Consider the following 26,607-nt stretch of genomic DNA (forward strand, 5'->3'; position numbering starts at 1 on the left):
CGGGCGCTCTTTTTTTATGTGACCGTAATATGTGGGTTATCTTGGGTTTCCCTGGAAATTTCGTTCCCCTCAGTTGTTAATTTTAGTGTTTTTCCTGCCTGCCAACATTGCTGTTCTCAGCCTTGTAAAGGCTTTTTAAGGAGGTCCCCGAGGAGGTCAGTCCTCTAGTTCCTAAACATATCTGAACTTGGCATTGGCCCTAGAGTGCTAAATCAGAAACACAGGCCTGGCATCCCAGCTGACTGTGACAGTAATACCAATACCCGGGTCTCAGTAGCTAATGCATTGTATAGGGAGTGTCTGTACATTTCTAGTGATTGATAGTGGCTACCTGGAGCAATGTGTTGAGATGGATGCTGAGGCCTCATTCTGGACTTGGCAGAAAACAGCTTAATAGATTAGTAATGTCTGCCGTTGACAAGAGAGGGATACTTGAGGCATATTCATTTGGAAGGGTGGGATGCAACTATGGCAGAGCATGCTATAGTCACTACCTCCTTAAGACAAAATCCCGCCTGCAGCTGTAAATAAAGTTTTATTGGCACACAGCCATGCCCATTCATGCATGCATCATCTATGGCTGGTTTCTTTGCAGCACAGACCATAGGGCCCACAGAGCTGGAAATATTTACTCTCTGGTTTTTTAAGAAAAAGTCTGCCCAGCCCTGGACTAGTTGAGGACACACTGTCAGAGACATCAATCAGGTGGTCAGTATTCGAACCACTTTCTTACATCTATTATTTACACGGAACATGTAACTTTGAAGAGTCACTGACCTCCTTTGAAAGAGCTCTAGGCTGGGAATTGGAAACCTAGTTCTCATCCAGGTCCTGTGAGATCTCAGCTTTTCTGAGCCTCAGTTTCCTCATCTGTATAATTAGAATAATAACTGCAGTGAGGATCCAACGTGACAAAGTAAGGAAAAGGTTTTAAAATAGAAAAGCAACATGCAAATGAATAGTATTGTTGATCCACAGAGAAGCTAAATATTACGAGCAGTAGCATCCTTGACCAGTGAGCACACTCAGGCATGGCTCTTGTCTCATCCCATGGGTGGTCTCAGGTGGAGTGCCAGGAGCGCTGGGGCTTGACACCTGCTGGGTTCTCATCCCAGCTCTGTTGGAGGGCTCAGTTGATCCCCTAGGACCCATGTCTGGGCTGATAGCCCAAGGCCCTGACTTGCCCGTGCCCTGACCCTTTCCTGATGGCTCCTGTTCACAGTGCAAGACCTGGACTGCTACACCACCGTCGCTCAGCTCTGCCCATTTGAGAAGCCAGGGACCCACTGCCCAAGGTAAGGCTCATTGGCAGTTGGTTTTGCAAACACGGGGGGCTGAGGGAAGAAGGTACCTTGCTGGGTTTGGGGGTCATCTCCTGGCAGTGAAGTACAGTGGAGTTCCAAATGTGACCCTTGTGCGTATACACCTGGGCAATTGGTCAATTCATGTGCAAAGTCAAAAGCTGACTAGAACTTCCCTGGTTGCACATTGGGATACCCTGAGGGTCATTAAAAGCACGAATTCTTCCGGGACGCTGCCCTGACCACTGAAAGCTGAACCTCTAGGAGTGGCCAGCAGGAGACGAGCCTCCTTAGACACTACCAGGTGGAACCTGGCTCTGGAAACTTAACTGAGAAAACGACGGTCCTCTTGATGTTGCCTCAGCTCGGTGGACAGACTTCTTACACTTGTACCAACGACTTCAGTTGCCACTCGGCTCCTCTCCAGGCCCCTCAGACAGACCTCGAGCTTCCATCATTTTGGGTCTCTTAGATCAACCTAGCACTCTGGAAGCTGCGTGCTGCTTGTCCCATTTAAATGGACTCGCTGATTCTTCTACTTGATCTGTGATGTTTTCTATGGACCACTTTAGAAATAGCTTATTAAAACCCAGTTTTTGAGGCATAATTTGCACACAAAATTCACCCACTGTACATTAACAATTCAGTGTGTCTTGACAAATGCACACAAGTGTGCAGCCATGGCCACAATCAAGATAGGGAGTTTTCCTCACCCCAGAAAAATCCCTGTGGTCAGCCCCACCCTCCGCCCCCCACCCATATCCCCACAAACCACCGATCTACTTACTGTCACTCTGATTTTGCCCCTTCTAGAATTCGATATAAATGAAGCCTTTGCAGTACACAGACTCGGTACTGGGCTCCTTTCTCTCTGCGTGCTTTTGAGATTCATTCATGTTGTTGAGCATATCTGGTTTATTCTTTCCTGTTGCCGAGGTGTAGTACATTCCGCGGATGTACTACATTTGTTTAAGGACTAGGTTTTACATGCATCTTCCAAACCTTAATTTTGGGGGATGATGCATCATAACATAAAATAGTGTCCTTGGGGCACCTGTCTCTGAAGTGCTCATTAGGTCCTCTCAGGAGCTGGGTGATGAAGCATCCTGGAAGCCCTTAGCTTGGGCCTGGAAGCTTGTGAATTCTCCAAGGGAAAGACTAACCTTAAAACGAATCGATGGAGCCTTGGCCTGGTAGCAGTTGATTAGAGCATTCTCCCACTATGCCAAGGTTGCAGGTTCGATCCCTAGTCAGGGCACATATAAGAATCAACCAGCCTGCCTGACCAGGCGGTGGCACAGTGGATAGGGCATTGACCTGGGATGCAGAGGACCCAGGTTCATAAACCCGAGGTTGCTGGCTTGAGTGCAGGCTCATCCTGCCTGAGCACAGGCTCAACAGCTTGAGCATGGGGTTGCTGGCTTGAGTGGGATCATAGACATGACCCCCTGATCGCTGGCTTGAGCCCAAAGGTTGCTGGCTTGGCTGGAGTCCCCTGGTCAAGGCACATGTGAGATAGCAATCAATGAACAACTAAGGTGCTGCATCTATGAGTTGATGTTTCTCATCTCTTCTCCTTTCTGTCTGCCTCTCTCTCTCTTTCTCAATCTCGCCAAAAAAAAAAAAAAAAAAAGAATTGACCAATGGCCCTGGCTGGATAGCTCGGTTAATTGGAGCATCATTCTAGCATAGAAGTTGCTGGTTGGGTCAGGGCACATACAGAAACAGATCGATGTTCCTGTCTCTCTCTTCCTCTTCCTCTTCCTCTCTCATTAAAATCAATTAAAAAAAAAAGAATCAATCAGTGAATGCATAAGTAGGTGGAGTAACAAATATGTTTCTCTCTCTCTCTCTCTCTCTCTCCCTTTCCTTTTCTCTAAAAATCCATTTAAAAAGACTAATAGGTGGAAACCTGTTAGGTATGAGCAGAGAATAGCCCTAGGAGGGAGCCGGGAGGGAGAGAAGACTGGACATGGACATGGGTCCCTAATTAATAGATTTCCCCACATTTTAAAGAGAAGCTGAAAGAAATGATTTCAACAAAAAGCAAAGAAAGATGAAGAATAACTTGACGTAGTACAAGTATTCAAAATACAGGTTTTTAACCTGCTGATCTAGAAGATCTAGGCAAAAGCGTTCGTTTTTACTTAAATTCTGTTTCCGTTTTTGAGATCTTTCACACACACACCCTCTTCCTCTCAGCCCACCCTGCCTCCCCCACCCCACCCCACCCCCACCCCTGCCATTTCAATCTCTCAGTTCTTTCCCCTGACTTTCTTCCCTCCTGGAATCCTACCTGTCTTGGGGCCAGATGGCTTCCAGGCACCATCTTGGTTTCTTGGTTCCTGTTCCAGATAAAGACAAAAGACCTTTTCTTAAGTAAAGTTCGTGCCTTTCAATGGGCCCACCCATTTCCAGTTTGAGTGCTCTCCTCATCCCCTATGCCCGTGGCTGGGATGTGGTAACGACATAGCAGTGATCTAACCCCTTTCTGCCTCAGGTTATCAGAGTCCCCTCCCTGGAATATTCTGTGACTCACTGAGGTGAGGGCCCTCCACCCTTTCCTCCCCCACACAGGGAAGTGACCTTTTAAAAAGTTTATTAATTATAATCTCTGTACAGTATCCACAGTATGAACTGGCCCACACTCAAGAATGGGAGGTACAACCTCTTACAGTCCCATACCTTTCTTAGATATTTATTCCCTTTCACCTTGTTTGTGTGTGTCTTTTTGTATGGGGTTTTAAAATTCTCAATGAACTGTTTAAGAAGAGGAAAAGTATGCTTTAGCACTACTGCTTAGAGTGGGAGAAATAGATATTTTTTCTTTATTTTTGTATAAATTTTTTTCCTTAAAGAATAAACAGTACAGCCATTTCCTTTCATCTAAGAACTTACATCTTGAAATTCAAAGCAAGAGGGCCAGCTGCTTCTCAGGAAGTTTTGTTTTTTGCTGATCATGCCCATCACACAAATGCGTCTTGTTTTTCAGAGTTCGTTGTCCGACGCGCTGCAAAGACGAGCCATCCTACTGGGCTCCCGTGTTTGGAACCAACATCTATGCAGACGTGAGTATGCTGGCATTTTCAATGTGAAGACCTCAGGAACCACATTCCAAGGTCTGGATGCCAGAAACCCAAGATCTCATTTCTGTGCCTCCAGCTAAATTTAGACCAGTCATTTCTGCCACCGTTGCTTTCATTTCCCATTTATAGAGATACCTGTTCTGCTATCTATGTATGCTTAGGGATACAGACGCAGGTGTGCCTCGTCTTACACAAACGTTTTCATAGTTTGGTGAATGGAATCCTGCTTCCCCGTTGACATCCATTTTTAATGTGAAAGCTTTTGTGCATTACATACTTCATTTCTTCAGATATTTAGTGACCTTCCCAGCTCTCCTGATGCATTTAGACATACTGGTCCACTCTACTCCCTGCATTTCTTGTAAGCTAGGTAAACACTTAGCTACAAGCACATAGAAGAAAGTGCAAATTGCAATCATTCTTTTCTTGCTAATAACCACTCTTATTATATTGGAGCCTGTCCTTCCATATTTCCCTCCTAAGTTTAACAAGAAAACTTTAGCCTGATTTCTCTGAAGTAAGTCCTCTAGAACATAGTCTGTTCCCTCCAGCTGTCCAGGGCTTAAGGGACACGACGACCCAGAAGATAGGACTATGGTCACTACTCTGCCCAACAGTCTGTGTGATCTTGCCAAGTCATTTACCTCACTGTTAAATGAGTCAGCTGGGATTTTCTAGTCCGGGGAATCATCTAGATCGAGATGTCCATGATTAGATTAGCAACAGTCATTCCCCTTCAGCGTTTTTACTTAACTCTGCCTCATCTTCATTTTTGTGGTTATCTCTTACCCACCATCACCATCTTCACCTTCATCTGCCTTCCTTTGTTCCAGATTCCTGTAAATGTGAAGACACTGAGTTCTGGAAGGTCAAGGCATGCTCATGGCTAACCTTTTGTCCTCATTTTTTTTCCTCTTTAAATGAGGGTTTTTTTCCCCCCTTCAAAAGCTGTTTAGCCAAAATTGAGTTCTAAAAGTTTAATAAAGGAGTAAAATAGGGCCCTGGCTGGTTGGCTGAGTGGTAGAGCGTCGGCCTGGTGTGCGCGAGTCCCGGGTTTGATTCCCGGCAGGGCACACAGGAGAAGCACCCATCTGCTTCTCCACCCCTCCCCCTCTCCTTCCTCTCTGTCTCTCTCTTCCTCTCCCGCAGCCAAGGCTCCATTGGAGCAAAGTTGGCCCAGGTGCTGAGGATGGCTCCATGGCCTCTGCCTCAGGCACTAGAATGGCTCTGGTTGCAACAGAGCAACACCCCAGATGGGCAGAGTATCGCCCCCTGGTGGGCATGCCGGGTGGATCCCGGTCAGGCGCATGCGGGAGCCTGTCTGACTGCCTCCCCGTTTCCAACTTCAGAAAAAAAAACAAACAAACACCATCTCTAGGTTTTGTTACCCCCATCTTTCGCAGAAGGAAAGTTAAGCTCAGAATAACCTGCTCCAAATCACACAAGCTAGTATGTGGCAAAGTTAAGATGCCATGGGGTGTGCTTTGCCTTAGGCTCTGTTCATTCCATACTCTGTTCCTCCTCACTTAAATGTACCTGCACTCATCACTGCACTGATGCTAACAGGCGTGTGGGTGAAAACCTGTATCAAATCTTTCACTCGTTCTCTAGAGTTTTGAGATTTTGGAACTATGGTGCTCATGACAGGGCTTGGTACACAAGTGTTCAATTAGCGTTTGTTGAAGGAATAAAGAAATGAAGACAATACAGTAGTTGTTGCTTAAATAGCTCTCCAGAAAGTAAAAGAAGGAAGGAGGAAAGGGAGAAAGAAAATGAAAGGAGGAGACCGGGAGGGAAGAGGGAAGGAGGGAAGGAGGGAAGGAAGAAAGCTACTCCGTTTCAGAGATTCTTTTCTGGCCTTGGTTTCTAGGTCACTCCGTATTCTGGGAAATGGTGATGCCTTTTGGAAAATGTCTGTTTGGCTAAGAGATTTATTTTGGGAGAGTTGTCTCCAGATCTTCGAAGGGCCTAATAGTGCTGCTGTCCCTGCCTGCTCACCCAGAGTGCATTACTTGGCAGACCCCTACGTTGTGGTGAGCTACGGGCTGGAGAAGCATCAGGGTGTAGCTCAAAGAGTAAAGTCTGGGTCAGAAGACGTGAGTTCAAGCCCCACCTGTGACATTTACCAGTTGGAGGATCGTGGGCAAGCCCCACCCCTATCCCAATGAACCTCAGTTTTCTTCTCTGTCCTCCCTGTCCCTCTTGGTGGTTGGATTATACTCATACTTCTGTGTGAATCAGAGTGCCCTGGAAGCGTTGTTCAAACAGATTTCTGGGCCCCACCCCCCAGGATTTCTCACTCAGTGGGTCTCGGGCAGAGTCAGAGTATCTGCATTCCTAACAAGTTCCCTTTTGATGCTCATGCATTTTGAGGACCACTGGGTTAGAGATGACAGTCCCCTGAGAATTTTCTTTTTTTTTTTTTTTTCTGAATCTTTAAACAAGTTCCCAGCCGTAGTGAAAAGCACCACATTTGTGTGTACACATAACACATTGTTTTCATTAACACCTGTGAAAGTTGTTGCTATGAGAGCTTAGGGTGACTTGCTTTGGTTTTTTTTTTTTTTTTTAATTATTTGTATTTATTTACTCATTTTAGAGAAGAGAGACAGAGAGAGTGAGTGAGAGAGAGAGAGAGAAGGGGGAGGAGCTGGAAGCATCAACTCCCATATGTGCCTTGACCAGGCAAGCCCAGGGTTTCGAACCGGCGACCTCAGCATTTCCAGGTCGACGCTTTATCCACTGCGCCACCACAGGTCAGGCCCCCTGAGAATTTTCAATAACGGTAATAGTGACGGTGATGATCATGGTGGTGGTATATGGCTTGGTAACTAACATATATTGAGCACTTACTGTGCACAGGCCTGCATTCAGCTGTTGATCTTACTTCATCTTCACAATAGCCCTTTTATGGGGTAGCCCTTCTAGCGTAGTGTACAGCTTGCTGGCTCTGGGGGGCAGTCGGGGTTCTGCTGTTTGCCTGCTGAATGATTTGGGGCAGGTCACTTAACCTTCCTGAACCTCCGTCAGCCCGTCTGTTAAGAGGGAATAATAATAATACCTACCTTGCAGGGATATTGGGAGATGACTAGATGGATGCATGTGAAACACTTAGGACAGGGCCTGCCTTGGTAATACTCAAAAATGTTAGCTATGATGATCCCCAACTTTATATCGGAAAATAGAGACCCTGGGGCTTCAAATAGCCCTCCAAGGCCACACAGGCAACAAGTGATGGAGGCGGGGTTGGTTTCCAGGCTCATGGAGACCAGGTCTCTACTGATAACAGTTGTTAATAAATATTCACATCTCCGTGTTCCGTGGGGCCCAGAGAGGAAACAATGGACAGACAGCCTGGAGCTTTACAGAAGCTTGGTGAGAGGAGAGGCATGGGAGGGGGGGAAAGGGAAGAAAAACGTTTGCCCTGTATCAGGGACTGAAGACGGGGCTCGATAACAGACCAACACTGGGCCTATCGCGTGAGAAAGATCTGGCCGTGGGTGTGAGGTTTGCACAGGCATGGCCCGTAGCTTGATGTTATCGTGGAAAACTCCTGTGCCGCTGATATCCAGCAATCCTCCGGGAACAGTGAGGCGAAGGACTGTCGCAGAGGGCACAGCAACCAGAGGACACCGCCTCTTGGCAACAATTAGTCAGGAGTATGTGACTCCGCAGGCAGGGTCTGCAGGAGGGCCAGTGTGGGATAACAGAGGGGTTGTTCCCTCCTGGTGCTCCTGTGGGAAATAGCCCCGGGGCCCTACTTCTGGTAACTCAGGCAGCAGCACAGTCAATTGGGAGAGAAATAAAAACAATGCCAGTTCTGCCTGCCAGCGAGAACAATAAAGGGAGAGAGTTTGTGCTCACTGACAAAGCTCGCCCTGCTAACAGCGAATTTAGAGGAATTCGAAAATGATCATTTCAAGTCTCCCCGCTTCTCTTTGAGATGGCTGTAAATTGACCGCTTTTTCATCTTTTAAGGGTACAAACCCTTTGGACCACTGGAAAGCTATGGGTCCTTTCTCAGGGGGAGGTGGCAGCTTCCTTGTGCAGACTGAGGGGTTTTCTATGCGCAGCTCAAAATCCAGGCAAGTTCTTGCTGACCCTGTGGGCTCCCACGGTTCTGCTTGCAAGTCACTTCAGGTTAAGGAATCCTGCCCTCCTTAGTTTATTTATGGAAGAAGACGAGATGTGTTAGTGCAGGATTTTAAGAACTGGTTTCAGTTAAACCCAAGGGAATCAGTCATGGAAAGCAAGGGGTCCCCTGTAGTGTGCCTGCGCAGGGCTCTAGGAGCTCTCCGCCTTTCTCACAGCAACGTTAACTTTCCAGGGCACGGGCAGGGAGGGGTCTCCTGCTGGGAAGCAGTTTTCTTCCTGTGCAAAACCAGCCACTTCTCTGGGATGACCTGGTTGTTTAAGGACAAGGCGGTAGCCGAAAGGACAGAGCTGAAGGGCACAGCCCTTGAGGACGGCCCGTTGCAGGGTTTTTTTTTTGTTTGTTTGTTTGTTTTTAACGTTTTATTTTTTTTAATTATTTTTATTTATTCATTTTAGAGAAGGGGGGGGGGTGGAGCAGGAAGCATCTACTCCCATATGTGCCTTGACCGGGCAAGCCCAGGGTTTTGAACCGGCGACCTCAGCATTTCCAGGTCGAGGCTTTATCCACTGTGCCACCACAGGTCAGACCGTGTTGCAGTTTTTGAACAGGCTGTGGGTTCTGAGAGGTAACAAGCTTGGGGAGATTTCAAACTTTCAAAGAGCCCACCTTAATCCATTTTCTCATGTCTGGTGTTAGGAACCTGCTCGATGGGTTGCTTGTCCCTCAAAGGGCAGTTCAGGGTACAGCTTCCAAACACAGATGGGCCAGGGACAGCGGTAAGGACAGGGAGACAAAGGAGCTTAGAGGGCTGTGCCTGGGACAGAGGCTGACTGAGCAGGGGGTGCACTGAGTACCGTTAGAAAGCATTCCCTCTAGGCTTGGATGTAGCATTCACTGTCTGTCTCTCTCTCTCCCTGTCTCTCTCCTTCTGCCTTTCTATCCCTCTCTCCCTCTCTTCCTCTGTCTCTCTTTCTTTAATTGTAGTAAACTGGACACAACATAAAATTTTCCCTTATAACCATGTTTCAGTGTACAATTCGGTAGTGGTGAGTATATTCCCATTGTTGGATAGTAGATCTCCAGTTTTGCATCTTGCAAGTCTGAAACTCTGTACGCATTAAACAGCAGCTCCCATTTCCTTCCCCGGGCCCCCGGTAAGCGCCATTCTCAGATCCATCTCTGGAGCGGACTCCTTTGGCTATACCTCCTGTGAGTGAGATCACACAGGCTTCGTCCTCTTTGTTCTCTTGCTCTCTTCGTCAAGGAGGTGCTGGCTGGGTTAACCAGCAGTTGGACCTTAGTTGCGCCACAGGTGATTATTGGGTCCCGCATGCTGTGCAGAGGGGTGGCAGAAGGGACAACAAAGCCCAGACCTGCCCTCCTGCTGAGTGACCCATACCTCTGCGGGGTTTGTTTTTCCTACTCAGGACATGGTTGGCCTCTGTCCTCTGCTCCATGCACCGCACAGGATGGCACAGAACACAACTCACCTGGCCCCATCTGCCCTGTCCACCCTTGACATACACAGAGTCCGCAGGCTAAGCCCCCTGGGGTGGCCCCAGGGCACTAGGTTATGAGTGAAGGCAGGATGGGAGTCAGTCTTCCTACCCTATAGATACTGGGTCTGACTTTTTATTTTTGAATGGGGAGATTGCTGAGCTAGAATGAGTGGCTAACTCAGTTAGCCCTGGGGAACATATCATTAGATGTCACTGGAGTTATTCTCCAGGTGACTCTGGCATTTTCTATAAGCAGGTATCCCCCACTTTCTAAAAGTTCATTTTAATGTTTAAAATACTGAGTCTCGAGCTTCAGCCCACAGCAATGAAATGCAGTGGTCGGCAAACTCATTAGTCAACAGAGCCAAATAGCAACAGTACAACGATTGAAAGTTCTTTTGAGAGCCAAATGTTTTAAACTTAAACTATTCAGGTAGGTACATTCCTTATCGAGGTAGCGCCCACAGGTGGGAAGCCACACTCAAGGGGCCAAAGAGCCGCATGTGGCTCGCGAACTGCAGTTTGCCGACCACTGGATGAGGGGGATCTAGGCACTGTCATCTTGCAAAGATGCCAGAGGTGGCTCCAGGTTGCCATGGAGCTTGGAACCCACTGCCAAAGGTAGTGTGAGTTTCAGCGCAGGCTGGATGAAAGGGTCCTAGACGAGGCATGAGGGCGTTACCTACCTGGTTCCTAACCTTGAGTGTGCATCAGAGTCACCTGGCCCTTGTTTGGGGAGATTCTGCATGGGTACAGGCCAGGCTGAGGCCCAGAAGCCTGCATCTTTGGCTAACCCCAGCCACCCAGCCCTGAATGAATTTGAGAAATGTTGATTCATTACTCCCAAACAACCCAACCCTTTTTTCTATTGGATAAGTTAAGGCCCTAATGAATGTTTAACTCCAGGGTATTATTACTTGGTAATTGGGCTACGTGATGACTTTAGAAAACAGCACACCTTGCTCCTGCTTGAAACCCAGTGGCTCCCTCAGTACCTGGAACAGAGCCAGACTTCCACTGTGGTCTCACAGTTCCACGTGACTGGCCCCTGCTCACCTCTTCCACCTTCCCTTCCATATTCTGCCTGACTCAGCCGCCCCAGTCCTCTCTCTGTTCCTTGGACAAGGTCCCCAGGACCTTTGCACAAGCAACTTCCTCTGCCTGGGATGTTCCACCGCCCAGGGATATTCCATGGCTGCAGCTGGTTCCTTTTTGTCACTTAGCTCTAAGTTCAAATGTCACGCCAAGAACAGTCTTCCCTGATTAACTGTTCTAAAATTGCCCCCTCCAATTAGTCAATTTATATCATGATCTGGTTTTATTTTTTCATAGTCTGAGTTACTTGTTTTTGTATTTGTTTACTTGTCCGTCTCCCTCTGCTCTCGGAAGGGAAGGTCTTTATTTTGTTCCCTGTGGAATCCTCCTGCATAGGGCAGTGCCCGGCACATAGTAGGTGCTCAGAAAATATTAGTTGAACAAATGAATGAACGAATTCAGGTCTCTCTGTAGAGACCACTGAGGACTCAAGGTGGTAATGGTCATTTCCTTGCGGTTGGCGTGGCCAACATCCACCAGCCTGGCCACCACGCAGGAGATTGACCCCCCCAAGCAGGAGGTTGACCTTCCCCCAGGAGCCTGACTGCCTTGACATTTATCACAGCTCTTCCTGTACTTCCTGTGCTTTCAGACTTCGAGTATCTGTAAGACTGCCGTTCACGCGGGAGTCATCAGGGACGAGAGTGGCGGCTATGTGGACGTGATGCCTGTGGATAAAAAGAAGACGTACGTGGGCTCGCTCAGGAACGGGGTCCAGTCTGAAAGGTAGGACTGCGTTCTCCAACTCTCCACACCCAAGGGCAGCGGGGAAGGCCCCTGGGGGACCTGGCAGGAGGGCCCAAGTCAGAGCCCTTTAAAATGAAACTGGGTCAGACTTGTATTCATTCTTACCAGAACACCCAGGAGAAGCCTGTTCTCACCTCTTCCTTTCTTTTTTCAAAATAAGAACTTTTTTCTTTCTATTACCAATGCACGATATTTTTTAGAAAAGTTGGAAGTATCAGATGTGTCCATTGACAAGCAATCTTCCATAAGCTGTCACTGGGGGAGTTAGATTTCTGTTGCATGTCCCTCTGGTCCCTTTTCTGTGTGTGTTGGGAGCCCTGCCTGCCTCCCTTCCCTCCCCCACAAAACAGTGGGATCAAATTATAGTTATATAGTGGTTCTCTGTGACTACATAGTAATTACATATTGTTACATAAACAAGAGCAGAAAGTCTGGAGTCTAACAGACCTACATTCAGCTTCTGACTAGCTTTGAGACCTTGAGCAAGCCTCCTAATTTCCTTGAGCCTTGCTTTTCTCATCTGTGATATGGGGGTAACAACAGTCTCTATCTCACAGGGTGGTTGGGGGGATTAATTGAGATCATGCCCACTCTTTTTATAAAGACACCAGTCATTGGGTCAGGACCCACCCTAGTGACCTCATTTTAACCCTTTGAGTAGTATGAACGTTCATATACGTCCTCGTGCCTCCTGACCATCTGGAGTATGATCGTACAAAAATTTTTATTTTAAAAATGTGTAAGGCAAGATTAAAAAAAGGCAAATGTATGTTCTTCTTGTTTCTATAAACTGGTTATCAAACAAACATGATTTTAAGTTAATAAAACTGTAACTGGAAGTAATTTTATTTTTTGAAAAAACACTCACTCCCGGGGGTCAGTGAGCGTGAAATAAACTCACTACTCAAAGGGTTAATGTAATTACCCCGATAGAGGCCCTGTCTCCAAGTACAGTCTCATTCTGAGGGTACTGGGGGCTGGGACTGAATATGTGAATTGGGGAGGGGTCACAGTTCAGCCCGTGACAGATGGGAATGCTAAAGACTTCACACTTGAGGGGCCCTCTTTAGAAAAAGCATATAAAACCAAGGACACAGCATGTGCTAAGGCCCCTTGAAGCTTAAGCTTTCACGGCTCCTTGGAGCTTAGCATCTGTGCCCACCTTCCCATCCTCCTGGGGCACTTTGGTGCCTCCGATTGGTACAGGGTGTGAAGTTGCAGAATCTAATGACTCCAATCTCACGCATTTCCTCCGGGGGGGGGGCAGGCACAGTTGCTGTCATCAGCCTCATGTAATCTCTCCTTCAACATTTGCAACCATAGTTTGGGGAAAGCTTAATAAAGGGAAATTCCATTGATTTAATGGGAGGGAAATGAAGCAGCTGATGAGGTGGAATTTCCTGGCCTCCTGGAAAGAAAATCCCAGGACACCAATCTCTTGAGCTCTGGGAGAGGAGCGGTTGTGATCAGTCGGCCTTTGTTCTCTGCCTGTACCATCCTCCAGGACATCCCAGCAGCTCCCCGGGGGCTGTGACAAGAGCTTACTCTGCAGCCCCCACAGGTGGGTGTCTGGGGACTAAGAGGGGGTCCCGGAATTGGCTTCTTTCCCATTGTTTCTCTCCTCCCCCCTCAGGAGGCCTATCACTCTTATTCTCTTCTCAAGGAACCCACCTGAATTCTCACTGTCATTGTATCTCCCAGACAATGAAGTGGCTGAAGCCCGCTGCGCTATTCAGAAAGGTGTTAGTGAGTTTCCGCAGCGACCCCACCGTGGGGACTCTGCTCCCTTCCTTCTTGGGCTCTTCCCACCCGTGTCCTACAGGCTGGAATCTGATGATGCTTGAACCGGTTACTCCGCCTTTTCTGCCTCAGTTTCCTCACTTATAAAGGGGGAAATGAAAATCTGACCCCCTGAGAGGTGGTAAGGTTTAGGGAATCTCAGTATGGGCTCTCCTGGCCAGTAGCTTCCCTCAATCAGGATCTTATTAGAAAAACAGAGTCTTGGGCCCACCTCAGACCTGCTGGATCAGAAACCACAGGAGTGGGCTCGGCTGACTGCGTATGACACGCCCTCCAGGGGTCCTGATGCACACTGGAGGATGACAGCCACTACTGTGAGGGTGATGGAAGGTGACCATGTCCCTGGCACACGCAGTCAACCCTGCACATGATTCTGCCATTCTGCCATTAAGAGTCATTCATTTGCTCTATATGGTGCACCAGGACCTGCACCGGGGCCCATGGCACCAAGAAGGCAGGGTCCACCCTGCACATACAGAGGCAAAAGGCAAGGCCAGGCGGGCACAGAGGGCCGATGACATCCGGGACCCTGCCACACTGTTTGTCCTTGGGTAGGCAGTCTCCCTGGGCCTCTGTCCCTCCTCTGTCAGATGGTTGCCATGATGATGAAATGAGACAGTTTGCGTAGAGCACCTACCGGTGGTTCACAGTAAGTGTCCGTAAAAACCAGTGGCTCTTCTGTCTCTGACATAACTTCTAAGGTCTGCTGCAAACCTCAAGACGCTCTGGCTCTTTATGCGTAGGGTCAAGCAGCTTGATCCTAGGAAATAGCCTACATGGGTTATTTTTGGGGACAATGAAGGAGGCATCTTCCAGGCATGCATTCTTTTCTCCTTGCATCCACCCTTCCAATGTGCACTCACCCATCCGACGTCTCACATTCGGTGAGCCCTTCCAGCGTCCCAGGCACTGGAACCCAGCAGGGAACCCGGCCTGGCCTCTGCCCTCGTGGGACGTATCATCTAGTCGGGGGACAGACAATGCAGAAGTGACCGTAGCAGAGGGCACAGGGTGTTACTATTACAGAAGGAGGTGCAGGGAGCTGAGCACATCAAGCAGGACCCTTACTGTTCAGAGCTGCCTCTTTGGTAACGTGGCCACAGCAGATGTGTGGACGTAGTCGGCATGCCCATGCGCCATCTTCCCCTTGTTTAGATGGGACCTCAGTGACCCTCTGCACAGAGCCCAGCGCTGAGAAATTTCTCCAGAGCCTGGTGCTGTTAGGTATTCTGGGCATCAACCTGGGGCCAGAGGGTGGCTCTGTCCTTAACATCTGCTGAGACCCTAGAGTAGTCACAGTCAGTCTTAAAGGAAATATGGGCACTGGCCAGACTGCAACCCATTCATGGCAAACTGTGTTTTAAATTTAGGGAATCCTTCAATCTAGTGGTAGTCAACCTGGTCCCTACCGCCCACTAGTGGGCGTCCCAGCTTTCATGGTGGGCGGTAGCGGAGCATCCAAAGTATAAATAGAAAGATAGATTTAACTATAGAAAGTTGTTTTATAAAGATTGATTCTGCCAAACTTAGCGAAAATCTAACAGAAAGTACTTGGTGAGTCATTATTGTTATATGCTTTAACTTGCTGTAACTCTGCTTTATAAATTTTATAAAGTAGTTACTTCCCTACTTTATAAATCACCATTACTTGTGGAACCAGTGGGCGGTTAGAAAATTTTATTACTAACAGAGATACACAAGTGGGTGGTAGGTATAAAAAGGTTGACTACCCCTGCTTCAATCAATCAAACAAAAACCAAAACTCTCCTGAACAGAACTGTCAGCACACAGCCAAAAACTGGTTCTGCTTCAAAGTGGTATTGGTTTAAGCAATGATGTTTTTCTGGAAGAGGATTTCCTGAAAGTTTTGAAAGGTGACCATGCAGAATTGGGGCAACGTAAGAGGACAGGCACCTCCTCTCTCTCACGTGTGCCCATAGGGGATAGTAGAGGAAGGAAAGGGCGTCGGGAAGAGCTTTGGATGTTGGGACCGGGGTTTGTCCAAATATTCTCAGGAATAAGCTGGACATCTGGGTGAATATCAGTTCAGGGTTCTTTCTTAGACTGGGACTATTTTATTTTGTAAGACAGATTTCCCAAGGAGATTGGGAAATATATTAACAATGACACGGACAAGTCCTAGCCCCTCCCAGGACAGGTCACCCTGCTCCTGGAACTGCCAGCTATCCTCTCTCTTTAATTTAGTCTGTGTTGTGTGGTACCAAATGGCGGCCAGTTCCTCCTGGAGTACCTTTTACTGCTGGGGGGAGCCTCCAGGTTAGCTTTGCAGCACTTCATGGCCCCTGTCTCCTGAGGGGCTCCCAGCATCTGAGCCCCCCACTGTGGTCTGAGTTGGCCAGTGACATCTTCAGGGATGACATGGCTACGGCCCATCTATTTAGGATAATGGTTAGAAAGGGGTCCCAGAGCCTTGACAGACCTGAGTCCACATCCCAGCGACACCGGGAACAGGTGTTGCACCTCTCAGAGCCTTGGTTTCTTCCGTAGGTGGGAAGAGCCTCAGAGATCTCGTGGGGTAACTACAGGGTACGGGGCGGGTGAGGGGATGCGTTAAAGGGCTGTGTTGTGTAGTGAGCATGTGTGCCGGCCAGAGCTGTAGCACGTTAGCACCTGGAGCAGGGGGCGTGGTCATCAGAAGGCTGCGAATCATTAACCAGGGCTGGGATGGGAACACCACCTGAGGCTACAGCTATGACATTTCTCAGAGCACCCTTGTGGCCGTTCATCAAGTGGGTCAGAGGTTCCTCCTGAACTGGGTCGACCAGAGAGAATTCCCAGCAGCTTCCACGCCAATTCAGGTTCTTCCCCAGTGCTGGGGGGCTGTTTTCCTGTTGGATTTCCCTCCCTCTTTCCCTCCTGCCTTCCTTCTCTTCCCTCCTTTGCTTCCTTTCTTTCTATGTCTCTCCCCCACTCCCCTCCTTCCTTCCATTTTTCTTTCTTTTTAAAATAAGGTTAGAGAAACTTCAAAAAATACTGCAGCTAATTTTAAGAAATTATGATCCCTGAAACTCCAACACCCAGAAAGAACCACTATACACATTCTGGTGTGTTTCCTTCCAAATTTTTTTCTGATTACACACTAATACCTTCTTTTTAATTTTCTTATAAAATGAGATCATACTCTCTGTTTTGTTCTGTTCATTGTTCCTTGCAGCCAGCCACAGGTCGTGGCTGACTTTCCAAGTCATATCCGATGTGGCCACATCATCGTTTCAATGGCTATATGCCCGCTGTTCCCTTGTGTGGAGAGACCACTGTTTCTTTACCAGGTCGATGGGCATCCATGTTGTTTCCTTTTATCTTTTATTTACTATAATAAACAACACCACAAAGAGTATCTTTGCACAAGTCTGTGTACCTTACTGACACTTTCTATAGGTCACTTCCTTCTGGAAGACTAGCCACAGCCACCAAATCTCTTTGTATAAGGCATAGTATGTCTCTCTCCTGTTTAAACCCTGCCCTCAGTGGCTTTCCATTGCTGTAAGAACAAAATCTGTCCCCTTACCATGCAATGTCACACCTGCTGCCAGCTCTGCCCACTTCTGTGCACTCTCTTGGTGCGTTATTCCTCCTCATTACAACACCTGACCTCTCTAGCCTTCTCTTTGTTCCTTGAACAAGCCAAGATCATTCTTACCTCAGGGCCTTTGCATGTGCTTTTTCCAACCCTGGATGCTCCCAACTCCTATATATTCCTGTGGCTGGGTCCCCATTGTCATTTGAATCTACACAAAATGCCACCACCCTGAGGAAGGATCCTTCTGCCACTGAGTCTACAGTGGCCTTCCTCCCCCTGGATCTGATGTGACCCTATTGTCCTGATTTTTACCTTCCTCCCAGGACCCCTCTCCCTGAAACGACTGCATACACATGTTTAGCTGTTCATTTCCCACCGCCGGATGAAAGTTCCATGAAGGCAGAAATCCCATTAGTTTTTTTTTTTTTAATGTTTATTTTATTGATTTTAGAGAGAGAGGAAGGGGGGAGAGAGAGAGAGAGAGAGAGGAACATCACTCTGTTCTTCTATGTGCCCTGACTGGGGATTGAACCGGCGACCTCTGCTTCAGGACGATGCTCTAACCAACCGAGCCATCCAGCCAGGGCCAGAAATCCCATTAGTTTTGTTAACCTTGTGTCCCCAATACCCAACTAAGTACTGATGCCTGGTACTTAGTAGGCTCTCAGTAAATGCTGGTTGAATGACAGACAAAAACTTTGTTCAGAATGGATTGAAGGATTTTGAATCTTTATGAAAAATTGTAATACCCTGTATTAAAATTCAGTATCTTTTGTAAAAATTTCCCAGAAATGCTGGGTCAGTATATACACCCTTCACATATGTATGGGAGTTACAAACTAATCCAAAAACAGCATCAGAAGGCAAGTTTTAGAAAAATAGGTCATTTTATCATTTCTCAAATCATACTTCTTCAAACATGCATGACTCTCAACTTGCCTAGAGGGATTGGTGCTCAGTCAATATTTGAGGCATGAACAAATGGACCCACTAAAGGGTTTCTAAGCAACCCAAACGCAGGGGAATTCTTTGCTTGAGGCACTGTCTGGGACCCGTATCTGGCATCGTCCCATTGACACCTGTGGCAGTGGCAGCACAGTGTTTGATGTATTAAGAAATACACACCCATCTGCTGCTGTCTGTGCCCTGACCAGTTCAGTGGGCCTGCTCTTGCCTCCGAGGTGGGTGAGTTGTTCAGCGGGGCTACTTGGTAGGTCCAGGCAATATATCCAGGTACCCAGGGGTATCTGTCTGGATGACAGCCTGAATGGGCCCCTTGTGCCTGGGTTGTTCGGGGCCCTGGGAATAGGAGTTTACTGTCCCCCACCCATGGAATTTGTAGTAGTAAGTTGGAGAAGACTCAAACCCTGGTAACTTTCCCCAGTGCGGTTTGCCCACCACGTAGAAGAGCCAAGTGCCTTGTGGCTCTGGGAGGTTCTCCTAGACTATTCATTTGGGTAAAGAATCCAGGGAAATCTTGCTGCCTGGAGGGCTGAGGAAGGCCCTGGACTCTGAGCTTTCCAACCAGCAGGGCAGCCAGGGTAGCCCCAGCCCCTGAGCGGCCACTCCCTCCGCGTGGCCCGGTGAGGAGGGTGGCGCCAAGGCCACCGGCCGAGCATTGTGCCGTTTCTGGGCTCGTGGCCTTTTCTCACAGCTCCCTCTCACTGAGACTCCTATCTGATCCACATTTCAGAAGTTCAATCCCAGGGTAGCCAAAAGCCCGAAGCTGCCGTGGGAGGAGGGGGGAAAATAGGAATTCCCAGCAGCCTGTTCCCCGAGGATCTCTGACCTCCCTGGGCAGTCTGAGAGGGCACAGCCAGCAGGCGAGGCCGGCACTTTTCAATCCGATCTCTCCTGCCTGGAGGCGGGACTCTAAGGAAATCATGCTTAAATCACAGCTGGGCTGTTTGTCTTACACACAAACTCATTCATAATGAGCAAAGTGCAAATTACAACTGTATTTGGATGCCATTCCCTAGTTTAGGTTGGCCGAGAACGAGAAGCTAGATGACCTGCCCTGCCATGCTGGCCAGCCGGCGGGTTAAACAGGCCGCCTTGCGCGAGGCTGATGGGAGTTGTCAGTCAGCGCAGCCTTCACGGAGGGCAGTTGAGCAAGCTGTCCAAATTACAAATGCCCACATCCTTTGACCCAACAATTTCACCTCCAGGAGCTTGTCCTCAGGTGCTCTCATACATATGCCCAAAGTCATAGACAAGGTTGTTCTCCGGAGCATTGTTTCCAAAAACAAAAGATGTGAAAGAACTATTTATTAAAAAGGACTCAGTTAACTATATTATAATACTTTAATACAATAGACTATGCAGTTGAATGAAAAGACTGAGAAAGCTCTCTAGGTACAGAAAGCCACTAACAACAGCTGTAAAACAGACAATAACAAGTGTTGTCAAAGGGTGTGCAGACACTGGTGGGAATGTAAAACGGTTGCAGCCACTGTGGGAAACAGATTGGCAGTTTAAAAAAAAAAAAATTGAACAGGCATTTAACATACAACCTAACAATTCTGCACCTAGGTATCCACCCCAAAGAATCGAAAGCGAATGCCCACACAGACACTTGTACACAAACGTTCATAGCAACATTATTTATAATAGCCAAAGGTGGAAAGAATCTAAATGCCTATCACCTGAAGAATGGATAAATAAAATGTGCTATATCCATATAATGGAATATTATTTGGCAATAAAAAGGGATGAAGCCGTGGCTGGTTGGCACAGTGTGGTAGAGTATTGGCCCAGCATGTGGATGTCCCGGGTGCAATTCCTGGTCAGGGCACATAGGAGAAGCACCCATCTGCTTCTCCACCCCTCCCCCTCTCACTTCTCTCTCTCTTCCACTCTCTTCTCCTCCCCTCCCACCATGGCTCAATTAGAGCGAGTTGGCCCCAGGTGCTGAGGATGGCTCCATGGCCTCTACCTCAGATGCTAAAAGATGGCTCTGGTTCCAATGGAGCAACGGCCCCGGATGGGCAGAGCATCCAATCTAGTGAGCTTGCCGGGTGGATCCTGGTTGGGGCGCATGCGGGAGTCTGTCTCTGCCTACCGTCCTTTCACTAAATAAATTTTTAAAAAAATAAAAAAGGAATGAAGTACCGATCACACTACAACACCGATGAACCTCACAAACTTTATGCTAGCCCACCGAAGGCCACATAGTGTAGGATCCCATTTACACGAAATGTCTAGAACAGGCAAATCCAGAGATAGACGTTGCCAGGGCCTGGGCCCAGGGGAATTGATTGTAAATGGGCATGAAGGATCTTTTCAGGGGGTGATGGCAATGATTTGAAACTGGCTTGTAGAGGTGCTCTCTCTCCCTCTTGAGAGCTCGCCAGTACCTTTCCCGCTGCTGCGCCCCTCCCCCTAGGCCAATTCTCTTTATCCTTCTCTCTCCAAAGCTCCAAGGGCCCCTTCCTTTGCCTCCATAACTTGTTTCCTGAGCCCATTTCTTCTACTGCTCACTCCTTCTACCTCTGTGACTTTTTACATAAACTTTCTCTTCTAGTTTAGAAAAAAAAAATTGGAGTGTGGCATCATCTACCCGGGCCGAAAGGCAAAGGGTTGCACACAAAGGACTGTGCACAGCGCGCGGCATAAAGTCCGAGCACAGCCCGTGTGCCGCTTTAATAACAGCAGCATGTGCATTATTGCTATGATGCCGTTCCGTTAATCAGTCAGCCAGATGGCCACTATCTGGCTTGACAGGTGTTAGCAAAAACCAGGCAGAAGTCTTGGAGGGTGAATTCAATTCAGACAGACCGGGGCCAGTAGAACCCAGAGTTTAAAAGAAAATAATTTAACAACCCTGACCTAGATTCAGACCCAGGCAAAGAGAATGGAATTTGCCAGCTGCTCCTGGCTGGACAGATGCTGTTTCCAGCAGCTGTGGGGAAGTGTCCCTCAGCCATGGTTCTTCCACCACGGGGACCTGAGGGGCCCCCAGCTCTCCCTTCCCAGCTCAAGTCCCTATAGAAAAAGTCCGTCTTTAACTACAGATAACTCTCCCTTCTTTTGCAGCTTGAGGACCCCTCAAGACGGAAAGGCCTTCCGGATCTTTGCTGTCAGGCCATGAACTTCCAGTGCTGGGGAGAAGGGGGGTCTTCCAGAGGGCTTCTGGGTTTTGCTTTTTATTTTATCATTTGGGGGTGGGCTGGGGATATGGAGTGGCAGAAAACTTTCTGTGAGTAGTGTTCGATGTCACACCTTCGTGCCTTTGTCTCATCTCTGCACCGTGGAGAGAGAGCATCTTTCCGGGGCCGGCCTGGACAACTGGTGACTGGTCCTGCTGAGTCCTGGGGCTCTCCATCCGGTGCTCCCTGTGCCCAGTCACCAAGATGTTCTGCCCATGTGGTCTTTTGTGGAGGAATAAGGGATTCCCGACCTGCAGAGAGAGCACCAGACAGGGTGAGGCCTTCAGGGGCGCAGGAAGAGGCATACTGAGCACTCAACTGGGGAGTTTCAGAAATGGGGTAGAAGGGAGTTATTTAAAAAACTTAAGAACACCGTCCGTCCCTACCAATGGAGGAAAATGAGGTTAATGTTTGCTGGTCAGACAAATGGGCCGGAAGAGGGGGCTGGGAAAGTGAAACTCAGGCTCTGCCCTGGCCCCTGGCCCGGTTAGCGTCCTGCCACGGGCAGGCTGGTCTCTATACAGCAGTGCTGGTTTATTTAGAGTTCAGTAGAAACTCCAGAGATTTATCTTGTTTTTGTCATTCCCGTCGTCCACATGGCCTACTTGCCGCTGTGACGTTTGGTCTCATTGAGGACTAATGAACCAGGATCCTTTCTTTACCCCCTACCCATTGTGGCTCACACGCCGGCCCAAATTAGTGTATGTGTCATGGTTCCTACCAGGGTCTTTGCTTTGCAAGCGAGTCTTTTTGAAGCCCACTGTGTTCTTAAAAAAAACTCTCTCATTTGGTTTCACTGAGATGTCTAAGAACAGCCAAAGCAGGGCTGTTTGGTTGCTGCTTTTTAAAAACGACAATTAAACGTGCAGATTCATCTTCTGTCGGATGACCTATTTTTTTTTTTTTAGCAGTGGGAGGAGTGGATTCCTCAGTACCTTCTTCACTGAGGTTAGCAGCTCTGGGAAGAGGAACAGTCTGTGGTTATGAAATCGTCCTGCGGCATAATAACCACAAGAGAGGGTAACACTCTAGAAGGATTTCTCTTCCTGTTTTTGTGGAACAGCTCTTGCCAAATGTCCCTGAGGCTCCGAGGGAGTGTGGTGCTCTCTGGCTTCCATCACTTTATAAAAGTTCTTCCTAACCCCACAGTGAAATAAAATACCCTTTTGTAAATAGCATTTCTTTACAGAAGGTAAAATCCCACCCTCCGGCACCAGGCTGGCCAATAAATTACTTTGTTAACGCCAGTTTCAAATCTGATTTCACTTTCCATCAAAATATTTCAAAGGCTAAGGAATCGTCAGGGGGAGAAAGCTGGTTCATTGTTGAGTGCGTTCCTAATGAACTCAAGAACTGAAGGCAAATAGCTTATCCCCTCCCCCCTTTAGAGAGTTTGTATAAGCAGTGAAGCTCCTCACCAGACAGAGCTGAAATTAGTGGGACCGTGTTTTCACTGTGTGCATTGTGGGCTTGTAGTAATTCATAGTTTCTGACTGTTCAACCCCAAATGTCAGAGTGAAGGAATTTGGCCAGCCTGTCAGATGTTGTGTCTGGTCACCTCCAGAGATCTGAATACTCAGACACTTCTGGATAGTATGTGTTGTGCTGCTAGACTTGTGCTTGTCACCAGCCTTTTGTGGCCATGACTGTGTCGAGCCTGCAAGTTTGGGATTGTAGAATGAGTGAGACCAGGGGGATTTCAGAGGGTTTGGTTTTGAAGCCTCCTGCCCGAGACAGAATCGGAAACTTGCAGAGTGAGTAGACATCATTTTAAATCATTTCCCTGCGTTCCTGAATGCCTCATTAAATGGGCCCATCGAACAAAAAGACCATGCCCAGAGCCAGAGCCTGTGCCTTTTCCATCCTCACAAACATTTTGAAACTGGAACCATTTTTCTTCTGAAAATAAAAACCAAGGCTACAAATTACAAGCCCTTGGAATCAGGGACCTCCTCTAATTCTCTGTGTACTAAGGCCCACTGCACCATCAGCACTTAACCCATAAAAAGACCATAAATCAGGGCAACAGTGTTTCCGGGTCTCCTGCGCCCAAAACAAAATAAAGTTTCAGTTTCCTCCAGATTTTTGTCCCGTTGTGTTCTGAGGTTTCATATTGTCTGTAGGCTCACTCAGCCCGCAGCTTACATGTGTGCTTTTTTTCTATGAAAAATGATGTATTTTACTACTTCCTATGTACAAACATTTATTGTAAAAAATAAAAATAAAAAAATTTGTGCTTTGCATGAACAGGGACCACATTACTGTTGTTTCAATAAAACTGGTTCAATTTCTAAAACATTTCTGTGATGTATCTTTTATGGACAAATCTGGACAGTTTGTGAAATAAGGTGTCTGGAACCCCCCTCGCAGGCGGTTACCTCTTTTGTTTGCACCCTTCTACCTGGAAGGAACGCCGCACACAGGCACATAGGTGCTATTAGGAGGTGCTGATAACTGCGTTATTTCCAGAGCCTTCAGAGACCTCCACCTGATACACAGGAAAAGATGTCACTTAAAGCAGTGGTCCCCAACCTTTTTTGGGCCACGGACCGGGTTAATGTCAGAAAATATTTTCACGGACCGGCCTTTAGGGTGGGATGGATAAATGCACGAAATAAAATTATGCGACCGGCGTAAAAACTGTGGTATTTTAAAATATAATTGTCGAACTTACGAGGTAAGCGTCAAGAGTGAGTCTTTTTTTTTTTTGTATTTTTCTGAAGCTAGAAACCGGGAGAGACAGTCAGACAGACTCCTGCATGCGCCCGACCGGGATCCACCCGGCACGCCCACCAGGGGGCGTCGCTCTGCCACGACCAGAGCCACTCTAGCGCCTGGGGCAGAGGCCAAGGAGCCATCCCCAGCGCCTGGGCCATCTTTGCTCCAATGGAGCCGGCTGCGGGAGGGGAAGAGAGAGACAGAGAGGAAGGAGAGGGGGAGGGGTGGAGAAGCAAATGGGCGCTTCTCCTGTGTGCCCTGGCCGGAAATCGAACCCAGGACTTCTACACGCCAGGTCGACGCTCTATCACTGAGCCAACCGGCCAAGAGTGAGTCTTAAGATGGATGTAGTAGAGGGAATCTGGTCATTTTTAAAAAATAAAACATCGTTCAGACTTAAATATAAATAAAATGGAAATAATGTAAGTTATTTATTCTTTCTCTGCGGGCCAGTACCAAATGGCCCACGGACCGGTACCGGTCCGCGGCCCGGGGGTTGGGGACCACAGACTTAAAGTGTTCTGATCACATGGAGGGGGGGGGGTGTCAAAATGCAGATTCTGCAGCTCTGCAGTGGGGCATGATAGTCCGAGTGTTTCAGGAACTCCTGCTGGTCCCCACGTCATACTCTAAGTGGTGAGCATTGACAGACTTCAGCCTCACTCTATCACTACTGCCTTAGTCGGCTTGAGCTACATAACAAAAGACTATAGACTCAGGGGCTTAAACAACAGGATTTTATTTCTCCCAGTTCTGGAAGCTGGAAGTTCAAGATCGAGATGCCGGCAGGGCTGGTTTCCCCTGAGGCCTGAGGCCTCTCTCCTTGGTTTGTAGATGGCCACCTTCTTGACTGTATTCCTTTCTCTGTGTGTGCATCCCTGCTGTCTCTTCTACTTACAAAGACACCAGTCCACCTGGATCAGGATCCCACCCTTATGACTCCATTTAACCTTAATTACCTCCTTAAAGGCCCCATCTGCAAATCGGGGGATAGGACTTTGACATGTGAACTTGGGGATGGAGGGACACATTTCAGTCTATAACCTTCTCCCTGGGCATCAACTCCTTTTCATGAGATTGTAGTCATGTGTCCCCACGTGTTTCAATGCACCGTAGCCCACAGCAACTTCTTAGAGAAAGGTAGGAAAAGACAGAGAGACAGGAACATCAAGTTGACCCTGTATGTGCCCTGACTGGGGATCAAACCAGCAACTTCTGTTCTTCCAGACAATGCTCTGAGCTATCCAGACATGGCTTAATTTTTTGATTGATTGATTGATTGATTTTCTAGAGAGACAGAGAGAGGAAGAGAGAGAGGGGGAAGGAGTAAGGGGAGCATTCATTTGTTGTTCCACTCAGTGGTGCACTCATTGGTTGCTTCTCTGTGTGTGTCCTGACTGGGAATCGAACCCTCAACCTTGTCAGTTTGGGATGACACTCCAACTAAAGTAACTGGCCAGGGCCTGACTGACCTTTTCTCTCTCACCATCAATGCTTCTGCCTTTGCTTTCACAGTTCCTCTATTCAAGACACGTACCACTCTTTTTCATTGAGGGTAGGGAAAGCGCTCCTCTTTAATAAATATGATGAAGGATAGTGGTTTTAAAATATTAAGTAAGCAATTATGTAGATGGATTGCCAAAATTACAGAGATTAGATAATAATGACTGATGTTTGGGAAACACTGGTTTCTGACAAAAGCCTTGTCAAGTTCATAGAAAGGGCCTCCCCACTGGCAGCTTCCCCAGGGCGTTGGAGAGCCTCCCATGTTCTGATATCCCAGGATGCCACCATCCTGTGCCCCAGCTCCTCATGCCCAAACGTCCAGTGTGCAAAAGTTGTAGTGGCCACTGGGGGAGGCAGTGGTGGTGGAGAGAGGGCCTGGTGCTTCCTTTTTTGCAGAATTCATCTGCGATGAGGCAAAGGCATGCGAGGGTTGTGCAAGTTCAGGTTGAATGCTGCTGTAATGCCTCAAGCCCAGGCCATGCTGCTGGGGGATCCACTGACCTTGATGGTGCTCCAACTCAAGGTGACACAGGGACAGAGAGCACCAACCTGGGAGGCAGTCCTCTTACCAGCCGCGGGACTCAGACAAGTCAACTTGCCTCTTTGGGCCTCTGGTCATCTATAAAGTGGAAATTTATCACAGCCACCTCACAGCTCTGTAAAGATGGAATCAGGTGAGCTGTAGATAAAAAAAAAAATAGTGCTCAAAGCGCATGCTCAGCTAATGGTAACCAGTTGGAATACTTTTCGCTGTGGTAACAGAAACCCCATCTAATGGCCCCAGGACTTATTAGAAATGCAGACTTTCAGGCTCCGGCCCAGACCCACTGAGTCAGAACCTCTGGAGGCTGCCCAGCATCCTGAGTGTTAATAAGCCTCTGGCGGGCTCTGGTACCTGGTCCAGAAGGAGAAGCATCACTCTGGAGACACAAGGTCGCCAAAGGAGGAATGCACAAGGCCTGGTGAGTTTTATAAGAACCTCATTCATGCATCTGCAAACAGATGGGCTGAGGCCCTAGTGGCATCAGCCCCAAGCTGCAGGGAGGGGCTGTTATAGGGACTACCGCAGG

At 48.0% G+C, this 26,607-nt stretch overlaps 1 protein-coding gene across 1 annotated transcript in view; it reads left to right on the forward strand.

Annotated features, from left to right (window-relative positions):
* CRISPLD2 (cysteine rich secretory protein LCCL domain containing 2) overlaps positions 1–22,069 on the forward strand; it is a 66,508-nt gene extending 44,439 nt beyond the window's left edge. Inside the window, exons 12-15 of the mRNA XM_066243153.1 lie at positions 1,223–1,295; positions 4,294–4,369; positions 11,670–11,803; positions 21,201–22,069. Of these exons, the coding sequence (XP_066099250.1) occupies positions 1,223–1,295; positions 4,294–4,369; positions 11,670–11,803; positions 21,201–21,255 (338 nt within the window). The 3' untranslated portion in view covers positions 21,256–22,069. The remainder of the gene's footprint in view (positions 1–1,222; positions 1,296–4,293; positions 4,370–11,669; positions 11,804–21,200) is intronic.
* The last annotated feature ends 4,538 nt before the right edge of the window (positions 22,070–26,607 follow it).

Source organism: Saccopteryx bilineata, chromosome 9, assembly GCF_036850765.1.
Source record: "Saccopteryx bilineata isolate mSacBil1 chromosome 9, mSacBil1_pri_phased_curated, whole genome shotgun sequence".
NCBI classification, from domain to species: domain Eukaryota; kingdom Metazoa; phylum Chordata; class Mammalia; order Chiroptera; family Emballonuridae; genus Saccopteryx; species Saccopteryx bilineata.